Consider the following 21,647-nt stretch of genomic DNA (forward strand, 5'->3'; position numbering starts at 1 on the left):
CACCATCCATCATTCGGCGATCTTGTTGAGAGCCCTCCGGGCTCCCTATCATTCTCATGTCCGGGGGTAACATCAAAGTCGTCGTGCGGTGAGTACAAAGTTGGCCGACCGAGCTGCATTGCTCTGCCCAGCCCCACCAGCACCATCGCGTCCACCGCTGACACGACACTCCCAGATGCCGACCTCTCAACGCCCGAGGCACGTCGTACCACTCCCCGGTCTAGCCCAGCTAACCCCGCCACAGAGCTGGCTCGCGGGGCCAAGGGCCTCATCCGCATGGAAGGCCATCGGACCATCCTTGAGCCCCCAGATCACCCTGTCAGCTCAGGCCGCGCTATCGAGAAGAAACCACAGGTGTTCTCCTTCGGCAAGTGCTCCGCCGAGCGGCTAGCCGCTGACGAGGACAGACAAGTCATACTGGTCGGCCGGCTCGCGTGACGACGACAACTATGCGTCACAGAAGACCCTCTACGACGACCTCGGCGTCGATCTCCTCGACCACAGTTTCGAGGGCTTCAACACGTGTATCTTTGCTTGTGAGTGCTACTCGTTGTTCAGAGCTGACCCGTGCAGATGGACAGACCGGCAGGTGAGCGGCACCAGTTACCGGCCTTACCGCCGCTCTGGGCGACGAGCTAACACTGGCGTGCGCAGTGGCAAGAGTTGTGAGCAAAGACCTGTTGGACGCATTGACTGACATGCACAGACTCTATGATGGGATGTAAGCGACTTTGAGGCTCAACTCGACCGGCTAGCTCACACGCCGCAGATGGGCCCGACAAGGGAATCATTCCGCTCACGACGTCTGAGCTCTTCAACCGCGTCGAGCAGCAGTCAAAGAAGAACTCGAACCTCTCGTACTCGGTCGAGGTATCTTACATGGAGATCTATAATGAGAAGTGAGCCTGGGACCGTGGCCTCAGCTGACACGCCAGAGTGCGAGACCTGCTCAACCCGAAGAACAAGGGCAACCTCAAGGTTCGAGAACACCCCTCCTTGGGACCCTACGTCGAGGACTTGAGCAAGCTGGTGGTGGAGAACTATAATCAAATGATCACATTAATGGACGAAGGAAACAAGGCGCGAACAGTGGCATCGACCAACATGAACGAGACGTCGTCGCGCTCCCATGCCGTGTTCACCCTTATCGTGAGTGCCCCATAGGGCCACACTGACACCCAGCTCACACAAAAACGCTACGACCCCGATACCAAGATGACTGGCGAGAAGGTGTCCAAGATTTCGCTGGTTGACCTGGCCGGTAGCGAGAGGCAGGCGTCTACCGGCGCGACCGTGCGTGTGACCGAGCGGCGTGATGCTGACCGGTTTCACAGGGAACGCGACTCAAGGAAGGTGCCAACATCAACAAGTCGCTCACCACCCTGGGCAAGGTCATTGCGGCGCTGGCTGCCGGCAACACCGGCGCCGCGGGAGGCAAGAAGAAGAAGGAAGAGTTTGTGCCATATCGCGACTCTGTCCTCACGTGGCTGCTCAAGGAGAGCTTGGGAGGCAACTCCAAGACGGCTATGATTGCAGCCATCTCGCCGGCCGACTATGACGAGACCCTCAGCACTCTACGTTACGCTGATGCGGCCAAGCGGATCAAGACTCACGCTGTGGTCAACGAGGACCCCAATGCCAAGCTCATTCGTGAGCTTAAGGAGGAGCTCGAGGTTCTTCGGAGCCGTGTCAATGCCGGCGCTACCAACGGGGAGGCAACATACGACCCGGACATTCCCCCCGAGAAGCAAATCGTCACATACAAGACCAAGCAAGGCGATATACGAACAGTCACCAAGCTCGAGCTCCAAGACCAACTGGAAGCCTCGGAGAAGCTCATGGACAGCCTCAACCTCACATGGGAAGAGAAGCTGGCGGAGACGCAAAAGATTCATCTTGAGCGAGAGAAGGCGTTGGAGGATTTGGGCATCACTGTGGAGAAGGATGTGAGGGGGACAGGTGTGCCCGGGCGGGGCACAACTTACGTTGCGCAGATGGTAGGCGTGCATGCTCCGCAGAAGTTCCCATCGCTTGTCAACCTCAACGAGGACCCACTCATGTCGGAGTGTCTGATCTATCAGCTCAAGCCCGGTACAACAATCGCAGGAAGTGTCGACAGCGGCAAGGCGCAAGTCAAGTTGTCTGGTTCGCATATCGCAGAAGAGCACTGTACATTCGCCAACGCCGACGGAGAGGTGACCCTGGAGGTGGTCGGCGACGCTTTGACATATGTGGGTTTCAAGGGTTGCGGCTTGTGCTCACACTTCAGGTCAATGGCAAGCGCGTGCCTCCAAGTACGGTAAGTGCAGCGGCCTCTGCTGTGACCTCTGCTGATAGCGTCAGCCCATCAAGTTACACCACGGCTATCGCGTTATCCTGGGCGACTTCCATGTGTTCCGATTCAACGACCCTGCGGGCGTCCGAGCTCATAGAGCGAGGATGTCTGGCATGTGGTCGAACGGCGTCACGGAGCCTGGGACCCCAGTTCGCGCCGACTCGCCTGCCGCTCCCGTCGAGCTCATGGACTGGACCGCGGCTCGTCGCGAAGTAGCCGACATTGAGTCACTTGGCAACGAAGACTTGGACAAGCTCTTCGACGACATCGTAGGTCGATGTCATTGGCTCGGCTGACGCCCAGGTCAAAGTGCGAACACTGCGAGGCCGACCAGACAGCCGCTTGGATTTGACCGAGATCGAGTCACGGTTCATGGGCTCCGTGGCCGGGGACTCGGTGGACGTGTTTGCAAACTTGAGGGACTGGGACCACAATGGGACGGCGAGCATTGCAGGCCACGATCTTGACAATGCGGACAAGATCACGCTCGTCGACGGTGAAACCAACTCGCGGAGCGATGCGCGCTCCAGCATGAGGCTCTCGGACGAGTCCTCTCTGGAGCAGCAGGCCTTGACGAAGCAACTTCGAACTCTAGCCCAGGAGGTCAAGCGGATCCGCTCTCAGGCAGCCGTGGCCCGAGCTCGTGGCCTCTCTATTCCTGAAGTAGCCGCCTGGTCTCCAAGAGAGATGGTCCTGGCTCGCAAGGCCGCGGATCAGTGGAAGAAGCTCCACAACTTTGGCATGGCTGAAGAGATCCTGCGGTATGCGGCCGACATTCGTGAAGCCAATGTCATTGCGTAGGTGCCCAAGTAGAAGCTCGACTGACGACCCAGCAAACAGATGAACAAGAAGATTTCCTACAACTTTGTCATCCTGGATGGCATTGTGGCGTCGCCCACTTCCGCGCTGGATGACCTTGGGGGGATTATCGAGTTTGATGATGTTTCGGACACATGTGCGGCCACGACTGGGCCCAGAGTGATGGTCAAAGTCATTGACCATGAATCGACATGTGAGCTCGTACCAGGTCGAGCTCTGACCCAGCCAGCCATCTACTCGTGGAACCTCTGCCGCTTCCAGCAGCAGCTTGCTCGTATGCGGCAGGTCCTGGCCATCAAGGACCGTCCCAACTACTCGGTGCACCTCAGTCTTGGTGCTCCGTTTGGTGACAGCCCTACACCGAGCTTCTCGTACATCGGAAGTGCGAGAGCCCCGCTCCAGCTCCTGGCCCAGCAAGTATCCTACTCTGTCACGGTCCCCATCTTCTGCGTCTACACCATGGAGGCGATTGGCTCTTGCAGAGTCCACTTCAAGTGCTCTGCCCCCTCCTCCCGCTCTGGCGTGTCTACGCCTGAGTCGTCGGGTCCCATCGTGCAATCCTTCCCCTTCAGCCACAAGTTCTCCTTCACCGTCACTGTGGACACTGTCAAGGGCCTCACATCAGCCGACTTCACTGAAGTTCACGCACAGACCCGACTCTCATCACTGGTTGGGCCGGCCATTGCCTCTGAAGACACGTTCGCCTCCCTGCCGGTCAACTTGGAGCAGGCTTCGGTGTCGCACCTTGCCCTGCGACGAACTCTCTCCGTCCTGGTCACGTCAGACATGGTGGGGCACTTCACCTCGGGCTACGCCTCGGTCGAGTTCTTTGCCCGTGTCCGCACCCCCTACCTCGAGCGCCTCGAGCGTTTCGATGTGAGCAAGGAAGCGCCACCGCCACCTCCGGTTAATGGCACATCAACGCCCAACGGCTCGGAGGAGCGTCCGCTTATGCGCCGCGCGGAGACTGAGTTTGTCACCTCGGAGACGCACGACATCCTCGCTTCGGTGGAGATTCTGGAGATGAGCCACGATGGCGAGTACACGGCCACCGACGTCGAGGACGACGTCGTGCAGCTGCACCTCGGTGTGCAGCGACAGCTCGCCGTAACATTTACGCACGCATCTGGCAGAGCTCTCAGATGGGCCAAGGTGGTCCATGCGTCGGCCGGCGACATCCGAGTCGTCACGTCTGATGGCGAACCCTGCCAGGTGAGCGCTGCCGACGTCAACATGCAGATGGCGTCGCAGGCGACATTCCTCTCGGACGGCACGTCACGCCTCACGGCACGAGGTACCTGGGATTCCGCGGCACACCACTGCATCCAGCTCGACCGCCGTACGCCCGCAGCGGACCATGTGGTCGTCCGCCTCACGTTCATGATTGAAGTCGAGGGCGTCGACGAGCCCATCGTACTCGAGATTGATCTCAAGGCCCGTGTGATCAGCCGTGACGCCCGCCGCTCGTCTATTCGCCTGATCTGGCGACCGAGGCCCGTCTCCAATGTCGTGGCCATGTTCGCGGTCGACCTCACGCCGCCGCTAGCCCGTACCGCCCGCGAGCTTTGGCGCCTTGACACTGCCAAGAAGCCTGTACCCGGTGACAACCTGCTCACTGGCTGGCGCCCTCGCAGCATTGCGCTTGTGCGCGACTACGTTGCGTTGACCAGGGTTCGTCGCTTGATCGCCGATGTCCAGACGTCGCGAACCGTGCTCGAGCTTGCTGGCATGGTCGACGCCACCAAGTCGAGCGAGGCGGCGCAGCAGGAGCTGGTTGCCAAGTATCTCAGCCTATGGCAGCACGAGATGGACACGAGGCTAGAGGTGAGTCGCACCGCGGTGCATGGTCTGACCGACACAGTTTGACGTTGAGCGCGAGACGGATGCGGAGAAGGAGATGACGAGCAGGCTGCGGCGTCTCGTTCCCGACCTGGAGCCACGGCTTGTCCCTACGGTGCGCCATGTTATCCCAAAGTAAGTCAACGTCGACAGCGGAGCTGACAGACCAGTGAGAGCATCATCAAGCGGGGCACGCTGGCCCTTCTGAAGGACTCGAGGAAGAACCGATGGGAGGAGGCGCAAGCCGTGCTTCGGCCGTAGGTGCTCGCGCTTGTGGCACGCTAACCGTTCCAAGACCATATCTCCACCTACACCCCGACGTCACCAAGCGCGAGACACAAGTGATCAATATCGCTGATGCTTCCGTGGTTGCAAGTCCCGATGTGGAGATGCTCCTGGGTGTAAGTTTTAGGACCTTGGGTTGCTTTGAGACCCCGGACCTGACTCTGTGCCACAGCGACGACACGCATTCACAGTCTACACGCAGACCAACTCGTACATTGTGCAGGCCATGTCTGCTCGCGAGCTCGACGAGTGGATTACCGTCATTGGCAAGCAGCAGCGCAGGGGCTGAAGGGGGTGAGGTGAGGGCGAGAGGGGGAGGGCTTGACTGGTTGTGGTGGTATGCGGGTTTTCTTTTTGTTCAAACTCTAAAACGACCAGTGTGCGCATCTATTTGCATATTAGAATCATCACCTCATTGTTCGGGTTGGATTACAACAAGACGATAGACACGACCCCTCGATGTACTTCATGACTGTGTTGGGGGTGGTGTGTGCCTCGGGGGAGGTAGTGGTGGGTGGGCATGAGAGGGGGCTGGGCGGGTTACGGGCAGGCGGGGAAGTGGGAAGTGACGGGGCGGGCGGAATGAATGCATCGTGTTGTTGGCGGGGACCGAGTGGTGGATGAGGATGAGGGCTTGTTGGGTGGATGAAACGTCGTTGCACGCGGCGATGTGAGGGGCCGGGGCCGAGGACGACGTCTTGTCAGGCATGTCAGGTGCAGGTGCACGGCCAGAGCAGAGGCCGTGAGCTTTGTGCGCAGAGTAGGAAAAGCGCCAGGGCCGCACGCAGCAGGGGCTCACCTGGCGGGGTCACATGGGTAAGTAGTGCGCGTGTAGCAACGGATGCGGGGGGTGGGGCAGTCAGCGAGGCCGCTGCCGCCGCTCGCTCGCTGCTTGTGTGTCGTTCTGGCGCGCAGCTGCTGGCTCCTGGCTGGGTTGCTGGCTGGGTCTGCCTCCCCGCGTTTGACGGTCTGTCGGGTCGGTCGGTCGTCGCCAGTCCCAGTCCAGTCAGTGCAACTCTGCCTTTGTGCATGTTGGCATTGTCCAGATCCTTTTTGCTTGTCCGTCTCACCTCGTCCAGTCGCTCATTGTTCTCTCCGCCGTTCGTCGCCGCTGCACCGCACCGCCTAGTCGCATCACTCTCCTCCCCCCAAGCGCCTTGCCCCCGTCATTGTGAATAAGCCGTATTAGTCTCGCCCAGTCTCGCCAGATTACATCCGTCGACTCACTCAGCCAAACACCCCGGCCGACCGCCCTGCCTTCCCTCTCCCCCCACCCCCCGCCGCCGTCGCCATTCCCCCTTGCCTTCCCCCGACCGAGCGACAACTCGACCACCACCACACCACACCACCAAAGACGGCACCCACCCACCCACCCACCACACCACACCGCACACTACACCACACCACCACCTCTCACCACCGCGGCTCCCTCGCATCCACGCCGCTTCTTCGCCCTTTTCGTCCTACACGTCCCATTCGGATCACCACGTCCGACTCATGGAGACGCAGTACGCTTCCACAAGAACGTTGCATAAAGACGAAAAGCAAAAGTACAGCGGCTACAACCAGCAACACCACGAACAGCACCCACCACAGCAGCAGCAACAACAGCAACACTCACAACACGCACACCATCACCGCCTAGCAGACAACTACAACACTCTCTCTCACTCGCGTCAGTCGCAACACCACCACCACAACCAGCAGCACCAGCAGCAGCACCAGTACGCCCCAGCCCAAGCATCCGGCACGCAAGCGCATCAAGCGCACGCAAGCGCCAGTGCCGCAGCCGCAGCCGCAGCCGCCGCCGCCGCTCTAGACGACGCGGGCGCGCGCACATCATCAAACACGCGCAGTGACAACTCGCCGTCGTCGTCGTCGACGGCTCTGCGCGACTTTGTGCACGCCGGCCCGCCGCCACTCCGCCGTCTGAGTGCCCCATCGTTGCCTGGATCCAACGCCGCGACGTCAAGTTTCCGCACCAGCGCCGGTTTGCCATCACCGCTCCCCCCGCTGCCGTCGTCCTCGGCGCTTTCACACCACCTCCATCCAGCATCAGAGATTGCTTCTTCCTCATCCTCGCGCCCATATCTCCCAGCACCGGCACCAAGCCTCGCACCGCGTGCCCACGATCGACCCCCGGCCATCCACATCCCGACCGGTCGCGCAACCTACGGCCGAGCTGCGTACAACGAGCCACAGACGGCGCCCCTCGTCGCCCCACCTCGCTCACCACACTTTGCCCAGCAACAGCACCAGCAGCAACAGCAGCAGCAACAGCAGCAGCAGCAGCCATCTTCCGGACGCATCCCTCTCTCTCCAATCTCGACACACCTCCGATCTCTTCTCGCGCCACCCTACGGACCATCAGGCTCGGCCTCTGCGCCTTCCTCTGCGTCGGCATCATCGTCTGCCGCCCCCGTTGACGAGTACCGCGCCCTTCGCTCCCCACACCCGCCTCTGACGGCCCTCTACCCCCAGCACCCGTGGCCCCCGCAGCTGCCAGGCCACGTTCGATCAGACGCGGCGTCACAACCCGACGGCGACCACCACCCCCGACAGCGCCCCTATCTCTCCAGTCCCCTGGGCGACGGTCCATCAGCGACCTCATTCCCGTACAATCCTTCCCACCGCCACATCCACTCGCACCATCCACACGCCGGTGTCGCAGCACAACAACAGCGCTCGCAACAAGGCCAGCCCCTCTCGCCCGCCTGTCTCTCCGCGCCCCCTCTCTATCCCTCGGCCGCGCGTCAGTCCAACACGGCTCGCACCAACTCGCCCCTCTTTATCCCACCACCACTCCGTTTCAAGTACTCGGTTTCCCCTCCACCCCACTCTGCGTACCCCGAAATGCCGCCCCGCAAAAAGGTGGCTGGATCGACAGCGACTGTGACGTCGACACCACAGACGTCCTCAGCACGCTCGTCGCGCCGCATAGCTGGATCCATCCCAGACGGCAAGGGAAACGGCTGGACCACAGAGCACACGTACGACTCGGTGGGCCAGCCAAAGGAGATTATTGTCATCCAGGACAGTGCAAGCCCGCTGCCCAAGAAGCGCACCCGCGCTGCCGTTGCCGCCGCCGCCGAGAGTGCAAAGTGGAACGGCGGCGCCGGCGGCTCGCACCCCACCGCCCCTGCTCCGGTCGTCAACGGCTCGACTACAACAAAGAGGCGAAAGGTTGAAGAAGAAGCAAAGGCAAAGGCAAAGGCAACAAACGTGGGTGGAGCAAACAATACACTGCTGACACGACAGTCGTCGACGTCTGTTCACACTCAGCCCGCCCCACCATTGCCCTTGCAACCACAGGCACATGTCCCAGCGCCACCGGCAGCAGCAACCAGCACTCAGGCCCCTGCGTGGGACGACGCCGAAGGCCACTACATTGTCAAGCCCGACGATGTTATCGGAGGACGATGTAAGCAAGTAAAGAGCGGCCCTAGCTGACATGGCAGATAAGATTGTTCGCCTCCTCGGCCAAGGAACATTTGGCAAGGTCGTCGAAGCACGGCACATTGAATCTAGGCGAAAGGTGGCAATCAAGGTCATCCGAGCGGTCCAAAAGTACCGCGACGCGAGCAAGATCGAGATCCGTGTGCTCGAGACGCTCAAGAAGAACGATCCAGAGAACAATTTGTGCGTGCGGGGGGGTATGGACGTTGCTGACGATCAACAGCAAGTGCATCCACCTCGCAGAGTACTTTGACTTCCGCAACCACCCATGCTTGGTCTCGGACCTGTATGGCATGAGCGTGTTCGACTTTTTGAAGTTGAATCACTTCCAACCGTTCCCAGAGAGGCATATCCAGGACTTTGCAAAGAGTCTGCTGGCCAGTGTGCAATGTGAGTGGGGCGTGGTGTGGCGCGGGGGTGAGTTGTGCTGACTGTCCCAGTCCTCCACTCGCTCAAGCTTGTTCACACCGACCTCAAGCCAGAAAACATCCTGCTCGTTAGCAACGAATCACGACTATCAGGCCCGAGGGTGAGTTGACAGGCTTGACACCAGGCTGACCGCAGCGCGCCAACGCCCGATCAAAGTCGATTCTGCGCAACACGGACATCAGATTGATCGACTTTGGAAGCGCAACGTTTGCAAACGAGTACCACTCGTCGGTAGTCAGCACACGACACTACCGCGCGCCCGAGATCATCCTCGGTGGGTTGCTGCTGTGCTTGCGCTGTGTTTGCCGAGCTGACCATTCAGGGCTGTCATGGTCGTACCCATGCGACATGTTCTCGATCGGCTGCATCCTCGTCGAGTTCTTCACGGGCGACGCATTGTTCCAGACGCACGACAACCTGGAGCACTTGGCCATGATGGAGGTTGTCATGGGCAAGATGCCGCCGCGGATGATCGAGCGTGGGAGGTGGGTCATTGGCCTGTAGCCATGCTGACGCCCAGGCTCAAAAAGCCAGAGTTCTTCAAGGGCAACAAGATCGACTTCCCCAACCCGTCCGTCTCCAAGTCCAGCCGCAAGTTTGTCAAGGGATTGAAGTCTTTGAAGGACATTATCCCGAGCACGAACCCGACGAATGCCCTGTTCCTCGACCTGGTCGTGAGGCTGCTCGACTTTGACCCCGAAACACGCATCACTGTGCAGCAGGCGCTCACACATCCGTACCTCCGCCAGACCATCCCCGAGCCGCCGTAGCTGTCGGCCGGCCGCTGTCGCGCTCTAGATCACGCCCCCGTCTCTCTCTCTCCTCCCAGCATTGTTCTTTCCTCTCGTCCCGTCGTCACATTGGCTCGATCTGTAGCGGGCTACACCTACTGCACACTTTGGTAATGATCCGTGGCGCTGTCGCTGTACTGTGCTATGTCAAGAGTAGAAGGCCATCTGAAGTGAAGCATCTGGGTATGCAATGGTAGCGATGTCGCGTCGCGGTTGCAGCAGCGTCGGCGCTGGCGCCACTGGGCGCACTGATCGCGGTGGGTGGCGGCTGCGGATGCTATTGTGCTATTGTTGTGCGGGGGTGGTGGAGGTGAACCGCCCGGGGAGCATGCGCCATGGCGTAGAACTGTGGCCTTGCGCAATCTTTCATCCGCACTACTCTACACACACCATGGCCGGGCTCGAGGAAGCAGCGCTGAGCGGGGAGCTATTCCGGCAACACAGCGCGACGAGCGGCGAGGGGGAAGGCGAGGGCGAGGGCGGGCACTCGCACGACGGGCACGAACACGAGCACGCCGAGCACGACGAGAGCTCGGGCCTCGTGCGCGGGGCCGCGCGCGGCGGCGTGCGGCAGGGCGGGGCAGCGCCAGCGCCAGCGCCGCAGATGCGCAGCTCGCGGCCGTACGCCGAGGCCGCTGGGGGTGGGGCGCGGCGCGGCGCGCAAACAGGCCCGAAGGGGGTCGTGGCCGACCAGCGGGCGGCGGCTGCGGCGGCCGCCGCGTCCCAGCGCGAATCGCAGCGCTCGGCCCAGGCGGCGCTCCAGCGCGCGGCCATCACAGCGCCCACCGTGCCCGAGGAAGACGCTTCTCGCCGCCTGGCCGCCGAGCTCGCCGAGGCCCAGGACGACCGGGCGCGCTGGCGCGAGCAGCGCCTCGCCGAGCTCCGCGCCGGGGGAGGCGGCGAGCGCGGGCTCAGAGAGGTGGGGAGAGAGAGCTTCGTGCACGCCGTCGAGAGGCGCGGCTGGGTTGTCGTGCTCATCTACGAGCCGGTGGGTGGTGGTGCTGGGCTGGCTGACGGAAGGATATCGCGCGCTGCCAGGAGGTGCTGGCGGATACCGTTGCGCTCGCGCGGGCGCTCCCCCGGCTTGACGAGCCGGTGATGCTGGTGCGCGCGCGCGCGAGCCAGCTGGCGTTTTCCCTGCTCCCGGCGCAGCCCCGCCAACATTCGGATAACTACGACGATGACGACGAGGACGAGCCCCGCCCCGACCCGGATGTCTTGCCGACGATGCTCGTGTACCGCGACGGCGAGCTCGAGCGCAACTGGGTGCGCGTGGACTTTGACCTCGGCCCCGACGGCGTCGAGGGGCTGCTTAGGCGGTGGGTTTGGGTGTCGGCGGTGCTGACGGCAGCGAGGGGATTCTGCGCGAGACCAAGGGGGACGGGTGGGAGCAGGGGGAGGAGTAGGGACATATGTAGACTGCAGTATTGGGCTATGGGATGCGACGGACCAGGCGAGGCAATGGACAGCGCGAGGCAAGGACAGCAGAGGCGGCAGAGACGGCACGAGGCAATGGACAGCAGAGCGCGAGGCCAGAGACAGGTGCACGGTGAGCAGAGAGGGAAGACAGCCGAGAGACGCCACGAGACACCTGACGAGGACACACCGACGAGGACACGGCCTCCGACACCAACGACCCAACGCAACCACGGCCGCGCTACGCGCGACGCACACACCCGCACACATTCATTGCATTTCTACTCCTTGCGCACGCCGAGGGCCGCGGCCTGGGGCGACCACTGGGGGGGTTAGCGCGCGCAGCCAGCAAGCGACTCACCCGTGCCGAGGGGATGGGCTTGGTCGGGGCGATGTGACGCTCCTGGAGGGGTGTCAGCTGGGAAGAGATAGAGACAGCTGGCGGGGGCGACGAGGCGAGCAGGTGGACGGCTCCGTCATGGCCACCTGCCTTCCTCGCCGCTACGCCGCTCGCTGCCTGCAGCAGCTCGGTACCCACCTCACGCGCGGCGCTCGCGCGCCAGACGCCGTACGTCGCGAGTCCGATGCCGACGACCGCGACGACCGTGTTGGTCGCCCAGTTCTTGGGGCGCGTCCACCAGCCGCCTGGGGGTCAGCTTGCTCGGCGCTGCTACGCACCCGACGGCGTCCAGACTTCCTTGGGGTATGGGTAGTGTGCCTGCTGGTTAGTGGGCGCTGCGCCAGGCCGCTGCGCTACTCACTCCGCCGCCCTGGGGTCAGCTCTGTCGGCGGGGGGCACGTACCATTGTTGTTGCTTTGCTTTGAGTGAGAAGGCTTAGGGCTGAGGTCGAGCCGAGCTCGACGAACGAGGTGGGTTGGATTGAGGAGCGGGCGGAAGGCGTAGGGCAGCTGCGTGCCTATCCCCCCGCGCGCCTAGCGCCGCACGACGTCCGCTTGATCCGAACCCCTGCGTCACGGCCCAATTACCCCTCCCTCAACTTTTCGCATTTGGCCCCCCGCCATTGGTCGACGTCGGAATGGACCGGACAAACGGCGTCGACGCGGAACAGGTCGAGCGGGCTGCAGCGCCTGCAGCACCACCCGCCGGCCCACTGCGTCACACATAATACTTGGCCCAGCAAACTTCTTTTCACCCACTACCACCACTACACCCCACATCCAAAACAACAAAAATGTCCTACACTCCTGGTGGGTAGGCTTGGGCTGGGGCTTGGGGGGAGGGGAGGGGGGCGTGCGCTGGGCTGGACCGGCGTGCTTGCGACTCGCACGCACGGCGCCGGCCAGCGAGCTGCCCCTCCCCCTCCCCCTCCCCCCATCGCAGCCGCTCCGCGGCCGCTCGGCTCGTCGCTAACCCCCCGCAGGAGACCTCGGCAAGGGCGCGGGCATCTTCAAGACCCGCTGCGCGCAGTGCCACACCCTCGAGGCCGGCGGCCCCCACAAGGTCGGCCCCAACCTCCACGGCGTGTTCGGCCGCAAGTCGGGCCAGGCCGAGGGCTTCTCGTACACTGCCGCCAACATCAACAAGGGCGTCACCTGGGAGGGCCAGACCATGTTCGAGGTGAGTGCCGCGAGCCGGCCGCTAGGCCGGCGCGGGGCGGGGTAGGGAGCGCTGCCTGCTTTGTCTGCTCGCAAGAGTCAGCGGCACAAACGTGCCACCGCTCGACTCGCTCCTCGCTCCCCCCGCCCCCCTCCCCGCGCCACACGCACCCCGCTAACCCCCCACAGTACCTCGAGAACCCCAAGAAGTACATCCCCGGCACCAAGATGGCCTTTGCCGGCCTCAAGAAGCCCAAGGACCGCAACGACCTCGTCGCGTACCTCGAGAAGGAGGTGCGTCTCGCCCTGCTCCTTTCTCGTGCCCAGCTAACCCCTCCAGACCAAGTAAACGCACAGATAGAGCGTAGGAACCCCTCGCCTTGTACTTTACGGCGAGAGCCATCATGCAAAAATAGTCCAAATAGGGGTGCAGGCGTGGTGTGTTTTGCCAGTGTTGGCGTGGCCCAAATGTCTGCGTGGGCGGGCAGTTTAGTGCGGGCCAGCCAGTGGCCCTTCGCCCAGCCAGCAGCTCCTGATTGCGCTCCACTAGCCCAGACAAGCCCAAGTCGCCGAGTCGCCGCGTCGCCGCGTCGCCGCGTCGTCGCTGCGGTCTTCGTCGCCGTCGACGTCTTCTCACTGCTCCGATCCTGCCAGCCCCCCACTCCCCACCAGCCTATCCCGAGGCACGGAATGCATCGCGAGACTTTTATTCGCCTCCACCCGCCACACACGCACGGCTTGGCGCCGCCCCGCTGCCCCGCCGCCGCCCGCCGCGGGTGATAGCCGACCCAGTTGCGTGGCACTGTGGCGTCGGCGCGCGTCAGCACAACCACTCGGAATCACGCCGCCGCAGAGCGCTTACGCCCCGGCGGCCACAGCCCGGTCGCCCGACATCCACCGAAAGGACCTTCTATCAGATGCATATGTTACTGTACACCGCCGTCCCCGGGGTCGGGCCGCTTCGCAGCGCCGGCCTACTCGTCAAACTCGTCGCGCTTGCGCTTCATCTCGCGCGTCACCTTCTGCCGTGCGGCCTCGTGCCGCGCCAACTCGGGGTTCATGGTCGACAGCGGCGACTTTGCAATCTCCTGCTTGAGGTCGTACATGACCTCGTCGTCGTTGTTGTCGAGGAAGGTGATGGCCAGACCAGTCTTGCCCGCACGACCGGTACGACCGATACGGTGCACGTACTTTTCAATCGTGTCCGACATCTGCCAGTTGAGCACGAGCGACACGTCGGGCACGTCGATACCACGGCCTGCGAGGTCGGTCGCGACGAGCACCGACACGTCGCCGTCGCGCAGCGCCTGCAGCGACGCCTCGCGCTGCTCCTGGTTCTTGCCCGAGTGCAGCGTGACGCCCGAGAGGCCGGCCTGCTGCACGTACTTGAGCACCATGTCGGCCGTCTTCTTCTGGTTGACGAACACGATGATCGGCGGCGGGAGCCCAATGTTGCGCAGAATGTCGATGAGCCGCGCCTTGCGCTTCTCCTCGTTGCTGACAAACTCGACGCGCTGCTCGACCGTGTCGACGGCCTCGCCGGCGTTGCCGATGATGACGGTCGCCGGCTTGCGCAGGTACTTGCGCGTGAGGCGCTCGACTGCCGGCGGCATGGTCGCCGAGAAGAGCGTCATGACGCGCTCGCGCTTCGGGTCGTCTTCGGGAAGCCCCTCCTTCTCGGCAAACGATGCCGGCATGGCGTCGAGAATGAACGTCAGGTCGATCTCGAAACCCAGGTCGACCATTCGATCAGCTTCGTCCATGACGACGTAGCGGCACTGCGACATGACGAGCATGCTCTTGTCGATCATGTCCTTGAGACGACCGGGCGTCGCAATGACAATCTGCGCACCGTTGCGCAGGTTGAACTGCTGCTCCTCGACCGAGCGACCACCGACAATCGACACGGTCGTGTAGCCCATCGGGCCCGCAAAGCGCACGGCCTCCGACTCGATCTGCTGCGCCAGCTCTCGCGTTGGGGCGAGGATGAGCGCGTACGGACCGAGGTGGCGGTTGTCCTCTGTCAATGGCGGCAGGTGCGAGATGTACGTGAGCATGGGGATGAGGAAGGCCGCCGTTTTACCCGAACCCGTCTTGGCCAAGCCGACAAGGTCGCGGTTCTGCAGGCCGATCGGGACGGCCTGCCGCTGGACCGGGCTGGGCTCCTTGTATCCAATCTCGTCGATGACGTCGAGGATGGTCGTCGGGATCGTGCTCTCGCGCCAGCTGCGCAGCGGGTTGGGAATGTTGCCTCCGCGCGACGAGATGCTGTAGTCTTCGCGGAAGATGCGCCAGTCGCGCTCCTTCATCTCGTCGAGCGGCTTTTCGCTCCAGTGCCGGTCGTCGTTGCTGCCCTTGCCTGCGCGCCGCTTCTCCAGCGCGTCCGTGTACTTGTCGCCAGACGTAGCCGCCTCAGGCACAGGCGTGTGCGCCGAGCTGCCGGGTCGCGGGGACGCCGCGGCGCCTCCGCCGCCGTCGCGCTCAGCCGACCAAAGCGGCGTAGACGACGTGTCGTCGGCCGCGCTCCAGTCGAAGATGGCGTTCTTGTTGGCCGACTTGCGCATCCACGGCTTCTTGACAACGTCGTGCTGGCCGAGATACCGCTTCTTGATAATCTCGAGGTCGGGGTCGCCGCCAGTCGCAGCGGGCGCAGCGGCAGGTGCCGCCTTGCCTCCCCTCCCACCTCCGCGCGACCCCTCGGCGTGGCCATTCGCGTGGCCGTGGCCGTTGCCATTGCGCCGGTCGAATCCCCCGCGCCGGTCGTCCCGACGGTCATCACGGCGGTCGTCGCGCCGGTCATCACGCCGCCGGTCGTCGCGCCGGTCATCACGCCGCCGGTCGTCGCGGTCGCGGTAGTCGAGCCCGCCATCGCGGCCGGCGTCGCGGCCCCCGTAGCCGCCACCGCGGTAATCCCTCCGATCCCGCTCGTCCCGGCCACCGTCGCGCCCCCCGCCGCCGCCGTACCGCGCCGCCGCCTCCTGCCGCCGCCCCTCCTCAGCCGCGGCGCGGTCGAGCTTGTCCCGCTCGGCGCGCTCGGCGCCCTCGCGCGCCTTCTGCTCCGTGACCTCTGCCGCGCGCTTCTCGAGGGCGAGGGCCGCGCGCTGGGCCTTTGTGAGGAACTTTGGCTGCGCGGTGTCAGCGGCAAAATAGGGCCGACCTCACCCTCGCCGCGGCCTCCTTCTCGGCCTTTTGCTTTGCGAGAATGTCCTCGACGGACAGGGGGGTGGCGGGCATGCTGGTATGGGTTGAGGGTGGAGGTTGGATACTCGATCGATCTCTTGACCTCATCTCAGTGGCGAGGCTCGGGATTAACCACAAGAAATGGAGGAAACAAATCGCCACGTGCGGCGGAGGCCAGTGTCCGCCCGGCGCGGGGGCTGCCCCCGCTCGGTCCAGAAGTCAGATGTTGGGGACATCTGCGGCATCGACGTAACTCTCTCTCTCTCTCTCGACAACAACTAGAGCACAAGTAGACACAATGGTCAAGGCTATCATCGCGCCCTCGGTCCTCGCCGTGAGCTGGAATGGACGCTACCCCCGCCCAGCCCACTGACGCCCCAGTCCGACCTCAGCAACCTGAGCAACGAGTGCAAGCGCATGATCGGCGACGGCGCCGACTGGCTGCACATGGGTGGGTCGTCTGGCGTGTGCGAGCTGACCACCAGACGTGATGGACGGGTGAGTGCGTCGAGGGCTGCCCCATCAGCTCTTTCAGATTCGGGACGATACGCCGCGCCCCGTGCCGCGCCCCCGGCTCCTGCGCCCACCCCCGCCCCCACTCACACCACACCACGCCCAGCCACTTCGTCCCCAACATCACGATGGGCCCGCCCATCCTCACGTGGGTCAAGAAGAACGTGCCCGACATCTTCATGGACTGCCACATGATGGTCGCCGACCCGGCCAAGGTGCGTCTGAGTCCCTCCCCCGTCGGGCGCCGGGCCGGTATCCCGGCGCTCGCTGCGAAGCTAGCTCACACACACCCAGTGGGTCCCCGACGTCGCCAAGGCCGGCGGCAAGCTCTACACGTTCCACTACGAGGCGACCGGTACGCGTGCCCGCCGGCGCTCCCGCTGGCGCTGCTGACCGCGCTCCCAGACGCGCCCGCTGACGTCATCCGCCTCATCCACGAGCACGGCATGCTCGCCGGGCTCGCCATCTCGCCCGCCACGCCGTCGAGCGTCATCACCGAGGAGCTCGGCAACGCCGCCGACCACCTCCTCGTCATGACGGTCGTGCCGGGCGCCGGCGGCCAAAAGTTCATGGCAGAGTGCCTCCCCAAGGTGACCGACCTCCGCGCCCGCTTCCCCACCAAGAACATCCAGGTCGACGGCGGCGTCGGCGCCGGCAACGCGTGCCAGTGCGGCCACGCCGGCGCCAACGTCCTCGTTGCGGGCACGGCCGTCTTCGGCGCCGAGAGCCCCAAGACCACCATCGGCGAGATGCGCGCGGCTGTCGACGGCGAGTTCGCAAAGGCCAAGTAAGACAGTGCCACAAACTAGAAACAAAACCAAAAACCTCACCCATAGTAGATCACATTTGCATCGTATGTTACAACAGATGCCCGAGCCCCAATCTATATCTTGTGTATGCTCTAGTCCTGGTGCTCCTTCTCCGTGCTCTTGGCTGCGAACGCCGCCCTCGCCGCGGCGACCTGCGGGTCCTCTTCGATCAGTGTTGGGCGTCGGCTCATCTCCTCGACTGGCGTTAACGTCCCGGCAGCGCCGCCTCCACCGGCCACAGGCGGCATGTTCGCAGTCTGACTCGGTCTGCTGCCGAGTGCAAACGTAAGCGAACTGGGCGTGGGCGGCTGGGGCTGCTCGATCGACGCCGATCCCGACGACGACGTTCTCTGGTGGCGCCGCATGCCGAGGGGGGCCGTAGGCGATGTGTCTCGCTTGGCAGGAGCCGCAAACACCACTGGCTGCGATGATGACGGTGCAGAGTCGCTGCGAGTCGGGCGAGGAATCTCTCGCTGCGTGCCCGTAGGTGCCTCGGTCGCAGCGGTGAAAGTCCGTGGCAGCTGGAATGACGGTTGCGGAGCAAAGTTCGACCCCGTCTGGAACTGGGATCCCGTCTGCGAACCAGCGTACGTGCTCGCACGCCTGCTCCTTGATCGCCGCAGGCGGTCCTCAAGAGCAGTCTCCTCCTCCTGGGTAAAGTCATTGGGCAACATGACGGCGCGGTCGATAGCCACGGGCAGGCCACGGTGTCGACCACGAAGCATGACGATACAGATGACCAGCTTGGACAGCTTGCGGAATCCGCCTGAGAGGCTGCACGTCAGCGCAGTCGGATGCCATGACTCACGCGTAGTTGTCGTATGACACACCCAGGCTGAGACCGACAGTGCCGTATGCACTGACGACCTCGAAGATGATGTTGAACACGTTCATGAAGTCCCAGTTCTCCTTCTCCAGCAGCGCATGTCGCTCGATGATGCAGATGAGCCACAGGGCGAGAACGATCCACCACATGTCGAAGGCAAGCTGACGGCGTGCGCTGTGGTGTAAGCATTGCAAAGCCTTGCGCGCATTCAACTTACTGCCAACCCAGATACTTGGCAACGGCGTGGGCACCCTCCTCGTCATTCTCCTCCGGCTCCTCCTCCTCCTCCTCACCCTCGAACAGGCCGAGGGATCGCTCTTCGTACACGTTTGTAGCGCGAACCGACATGGCGATGGGATAAACCGAAATGTACTGCGGGGTCAGATTGAACCCCAGGGTCAACTCACCATCATGATAACGTAGAGAACCTTGACAGCGGGGGCGAGGGCATTGAGAGGGACAATGGCGAATCCTGCTGCACGCACAGCCGCAGACTGGAACAAGCCGGCGGCGAGTCGAGTGCCAATGGGAATTCTGTCGATCACTTCATTGCCTTTATCCAAGACCATGAAACTAAACCAATCGATCATCCTGGCGGTTAGCAAGAGACAACCCACAGCACCTACGTCAAGATGATAACCACAAAGACCAAGAACCAGGTGTGGGTGGAAGGGAAGAGGTAAATGAAGCAGCGGCGAGGGTGGTGGAGCAAGAACTGCAGCGTCTCCTCGAGAGACGAGTTCTTCGGACTCATTTTATAGAATGTCCAGATGATGAACCGGAGCAGAATAGGCTGTGGAAATGTCAGTGGCTGCCACCGTTTTCCGCATCGCACTCACGAAACAGGTATTTCCGAAGAGGATCAGGAGCGCGAGCACTACCGACATGAGGTATGCCCTCTGGAAGGGAACCATACTCAGGTCCACAAGACTGACACCAGTGTTGGAGAACGCCGATGTGGCCTGGAAGAAGGCGAACCACGGGATGCGGACGTGCTTTGGCTGGTCGTCAAACACATGGTCGTAGCGGTTCCCCGCCGCAATGTATGGAGCGATGATCGTAGCTCCCATGAGAGGGAGCGAGACCCAGTACTGGGGGTCAGTCTCGTCCAAAAGCAACACTCACAACAAGGACAATCCAGAAGAGAACCTTCAAAGCACGGTACTCTACACCACCGAGCTCGTCCATCTGGTCCGATGTCAAATCCTGGAATCGCGAGTTGCGACCGACGACGGCCGAGAACGAGATGTAGTTGACTTGTTTGGCACCATCATCTGGCGCAATGCTGTCGCGTCCGACAATAGTGTTGGTTCGAGGCATGGTCAGACTCCTATCCACCTTGGTCTTCGTGCGGGGAAAGATGCGCTCCACGGCATCTCCAACAATCTCGAGTGGAGTGGGGAAACCACCAAAACCGCTGTGCTTGGTGTCGACGAATCGGCTTTGTGTTGGACGAAGCGAGTGAGTCCGAGGAAAGCCGCCGTTGGAGCCGCTCGTCATCGTACGGGGGAAGCCAGGACCACTCCTTGCGGTCGCGGTGTGAGGGAAGTACGGGCCATCACTGGGGTGTAGCTCATGGTCGAAGCCATCGTCCGGTTCATCGAAAGCAATGGTCTTGGACCGGGGGAAGGCTTCTTCGGTAAGAGGCCGCGAAGCGTACGGCCTTGGTCTGCACCAGTCAGTAGCAATAACGGGCAAACCCACTCACGCGGAGCCGTTGGGAGCACTGTCATTCGTCGACGTCTGCCGCAGTGGCTCGCCGTACTGGTAGCCAGTGGGACTTTCCGTCTCTGGCGCCTCCTTGACGATAGCCGAGTCCTTTGACATGTCGGTTGTTGACTGAGCACCGCTGCTCGGCTTGCTGCTCTCGGCCGTGCCCGCACTGTCGCGACGAGCTGCACGCTCCAGAGACAACTTTAATGCCTCGGGATCGGCTGCGCTGTACGCCCTGCGCAGCATGCGTGGCGATTGGGGAGGGCTGGTCTCCGCATTGGTGTCCGGTGTGGCAGCTCGACTGCCACTCGTGCCGGGCGTGGGATGAGGTGTGGCCGCCTCGTACCAGCCCATGGGGTTGACGAGGCCGACACCGCCACCATCAATACGCTTGATCATGTCCTTGTTGATATTGGCAAGCTTCTTCTTCTTGACGGACGCCGGCCGCGATGGCGGCTTGTCCTCCTCTTCGACATTGTCGGCGCCGGGCTGCCGGGTGAATCGGCGCCGCAGCCCGCCAACTGCAGCAGTAGGAATCTTGGTCAATGTCTTGTGCAGGCTAAACGAGCCGCGTCGCTTCTGGCGCTCCTTGAGGACATGACGGAACTTGACTCGGAAGAAATGCCTGCGCATGTCAGTTACGGATCCAGGCCCTAGTCATTACGCACTTGCGGACAGAGACCATAATAATGGACACGAAGATCTGGGGAAACGTGTGAGTATCCGCATGCACCGATGCTCGGTTGACCGACTCACCGAGCTACCGATGAGCATTTGGAAGTAGAGCAGGAACTGCTGGAAGGTCGACAGGGTACTGAGGTTGACCGTGTTGAGCCCAGTGACACACATGCACGAGTAGCACATGAACAGGCAGTCGATGTACTCAATCTTGATCGAGGCGTTGGCGGCGTACATTATTCCCGCAAAGATCATGGGGAACTGGTGGACGTTAGCGAGGTCCGTGGGTGCGCGCACGGCGACTCACAAAGGTGCTGTTGTGACAAGGCGGTGTAAGGTTGTCGCGTATCAGCACAAGTCTCAAGGAAGCCCACCCAAAGCCCCACTCCACTCACAAGCACAACATGTGGACGCGGTAAAAGTTGAGCGAGTTGCTCAGTATTGCGCCCAGCTTCTCCATGAAGCCGGGTAGCTTGAGGTGGTCTGGGAGTGGGTTCGGCATGGCGACGAGATGCGTGCCGCACAGTGACCGCCGAGCGCGATGAGTTGAGCGACGACCGGCTCACGGGCAGGCGGAGCGCACGAGGGCGACCAAGGGTGCGTGTTATTGTGTTGTTGTCGAGTAAAGCATGAGCGGGAGCGGGAGCTGCGGTGGCGAGGAAGACTTGTTGCCGAGGGAGAGACTACGCTGCCGCGTAATAAGGGGGGGCTGAGAGTGGTATGGGCGATGTCGAAGGCGAGTGTGTCGTCGGCGTGGGCGGCACGTTTGCTGCTGGGGGCTGCGACGCAAACCTGACCTGACCAGATTCGGCCTGAATTGCCTTCGTGGGTGAGAAGGTCTTTCTACTATTCACAATCGGTGCGCGATGCGTTGCGCGATGCACGACCCCGATCCGTGCACGACACTGTCCTGTTGAAGCAAAAGGGTGATGGGGGGGAGAGTGATGGACAAGAAGAGTGCGATGCAATCTGTGTGTGTGTGGGTGTGTGTCGAGGTGGTG

The 21,647-nt window shown here is 62.5% G+C and overlaps 8 protein-coding genes across 8 annotated transcripts; 5 read left to right on the forward strand and 3 right to left on the reverse strand.

Annotated features, from left to right (window-relative positions):
* Positions 1 to 56: 56 nt before the first annotated feature.
* Q8F55_004024 (uncharacterized protein) lies at positions 57 to 5,567 on the forward strand (the record flags this gene model as incomplete). Its single annotated transcript, XM_069352548.1, has 21 exons — positions 57 to 88; positions 132 to 202; positions 245 to 367; positions 408 to 536; positions 574 to 589; positions 655 to 665; positions 707 to 721; positions 770 to 899; positions 936 to 1,149; positions 1,183 to 1,293; positions 1,335 to 1,946; positions 1,995 to 2,231; positions 2,270 to 2,299; positions 2,344 to 2,604; positions 2,639 to 3,132; positions 3,169 to 3,347; positions 3,384 to 4,978; positions 5,016 to 5,128; positions 5,164 to 5,250; positions 5,289 to 5,394; positions 5,451 to 5,567. 21 exons carry the CDS (start codon positions 57 to 59, stop codon positions 5,565 to 5,567), a joined length of 4,683 nt encoding a protein of 1,560 aa, XP_069209966.1.
* Positions 5,568 to 8,131: 2,564 nt separating this feature from the next.
* Positions 8,132 to 9,933, forward strand: LKH1 (serine threonine protein kinase CMGC group; the record flags this gene model as incomplete). Its single annotated transcript, XM_069352549.1, has 8 exons — positions 8,132 to 8,500; positions 8,537 to 8,699; positions 8,737 to 8,917; positions 8,958 to 9,124; positions 9,175 to 9,263; positions 9,299 to 9,437; positions 9,486 to 9,648; positions 9,684 to 9,933. The coding sequence occupies 8 exons, from the start codon at positions 8,132 to 8,134 to the stop codon at positions 9,931 to 9,933; spliced, it is 1,521 nt and encodes a 506-aa protein (XP_069209967.1).
* A 412-nt stretch (positions 9,934 to 10,345) lies between these two features.
* Q8F55_004026 (uncharacterized protein) lies at positions 10,346 to 11,053 on the forward strand (the record flags this gene model as incomplete). Its single annotated transcript, XM_069352550.1, has 1 exon — positions 10,346 to 11,053. One exon carries the CDS (start codon positions 10,346 to 10,348, stop codon positions 11,051 to 11,053), a length of 708 nt encoding a protein of 235 aa, XP_069209968.1.
* A 598-nt stretch (positions 11,054 to 11,651) lies between these two features.
* Positions 11,652 to 12,176, reverse strand: Q8F55_004027 (uncharacterized protein; the record flags this gene model as incomplete). Its single annotated transcript, XM_069352551.1, has 6 exons — positions 11,652 to 11,693; positions 11,732 to 11,773; positions 11,909 to 12,015; positions 12,049 to 12,088; positions 12,132 to 12,140; positions 12,174 to 12,176. 6 exons carry the CDS (start codon positions 12,174 to 12,176, stop codon positions 11,652 to 11,654), a joined length of 243 nt encoding a protein of 80 aa, XP_069209969.1.
* Positions 12,177 to 12,563: 387 nt separating this feature from the next.
* Positions 12,564 to 13,276, forward strand: CYC1 (iso-1-cytochrome c; the record flags this gene model as incomplete). Its single annotated transcript, XM_069352552.1, has 4 exons — positions 12,564 to 12,579; positions 12,753 to 12,949; positions 13,117 to 13,221; positions 13,268 to 13,276. 4 exons carry the CDS (start codon positions 12,564 to 12,566, stop codon positions 13,274 to 13,276), a joined length of 327 nt encoding a protein of 108 aa, XP_069209970.1.
* A 625-nt stretch (positions 13,277 to 13,901) lies between these two features.
* PRP28_1 (mRNA splicing protein prp28) lies at positions 13,902 to 16,161 on the reverse strand (the record flags this gene model as incomplete). The annotated part of the gene is made up of 2 exons (XM_069352553.1): positions 13,902 to 16,052; positions 16,090 to 16,161. 2 exons carry the CDS (start codon positions 16,159 to 16,161, stop codon positions 13,902 to 13,904), a joined length of 2,223 nt encoding a protein of 740 aa, XP_069209971.1.
* A 244-nt stretch (positions 16,162 to 16,405) lies between these two features.
* On the forward strand, positions 16,406 to 17,411 carry RPE1 (RIBULOSE-phosphate 3-epimerase; the record flags this gene model as incomplete). The annotated part of the gene is made up of 5 exons (XM_069352554.1): positions 16,406 to 16,441; positions 16,489 to 16,565; positions 16,727 to 16,835; positions 16,915 to 16,975; positions 17,026 to 17,411. 5 exons carry the CDS (start codon positions 16,406 to 16,408, stop codon positions 17,409 to 17,411), a joined length of 669 nt encoding a protein of 222 aa, XP_069209972.1.
* A 110-nt stretch (positions 17,412 to 17,521) lies between these two features.
* On the reverse strand, positions 17,522 to 20,901 carry Q8F55_004031 (uncharacterized protein; the record flags this gene model as incomplete). The annotated part of the gene is made up of 10 exons (XM_069352555.1): positions 17,522 to 18,203; positions 18,238 to 18,429; positions 18,473 to 18,627; positions 18,663 to 18,846; positions 18,882 to 19,048; positions 19,095 to 19,346; positions 19,381 to 19,924; positions 19,964 to 20,593; positions 20,637 to 20,671; positions 20,725 to 20,901. 10 exons carry the CDS (start codon positions 20,899 to 20,901, stop codon positions 17,522 to 17,524), a joined length of 3,018 nt encoding a protein of 1,005 aa, XP_069209973.1.
* Positions 20,902 to 21,647: the final 746 nt, after the last annotated feature.

This window comes from Vanrija albida (genome assembly GCF_041260175.1).
Source record: "Vanrija albida strain AlHP1 chromosome Unknown contig_3, whole genome shotgun sequence".
NCBI classification, from domain to species: Eukaryota; Fungi; Basidiomycota; class Tremellomycetes; order Trichosporonales; family Trichosporonaceae; genus Vanrija; species Vanrija albida.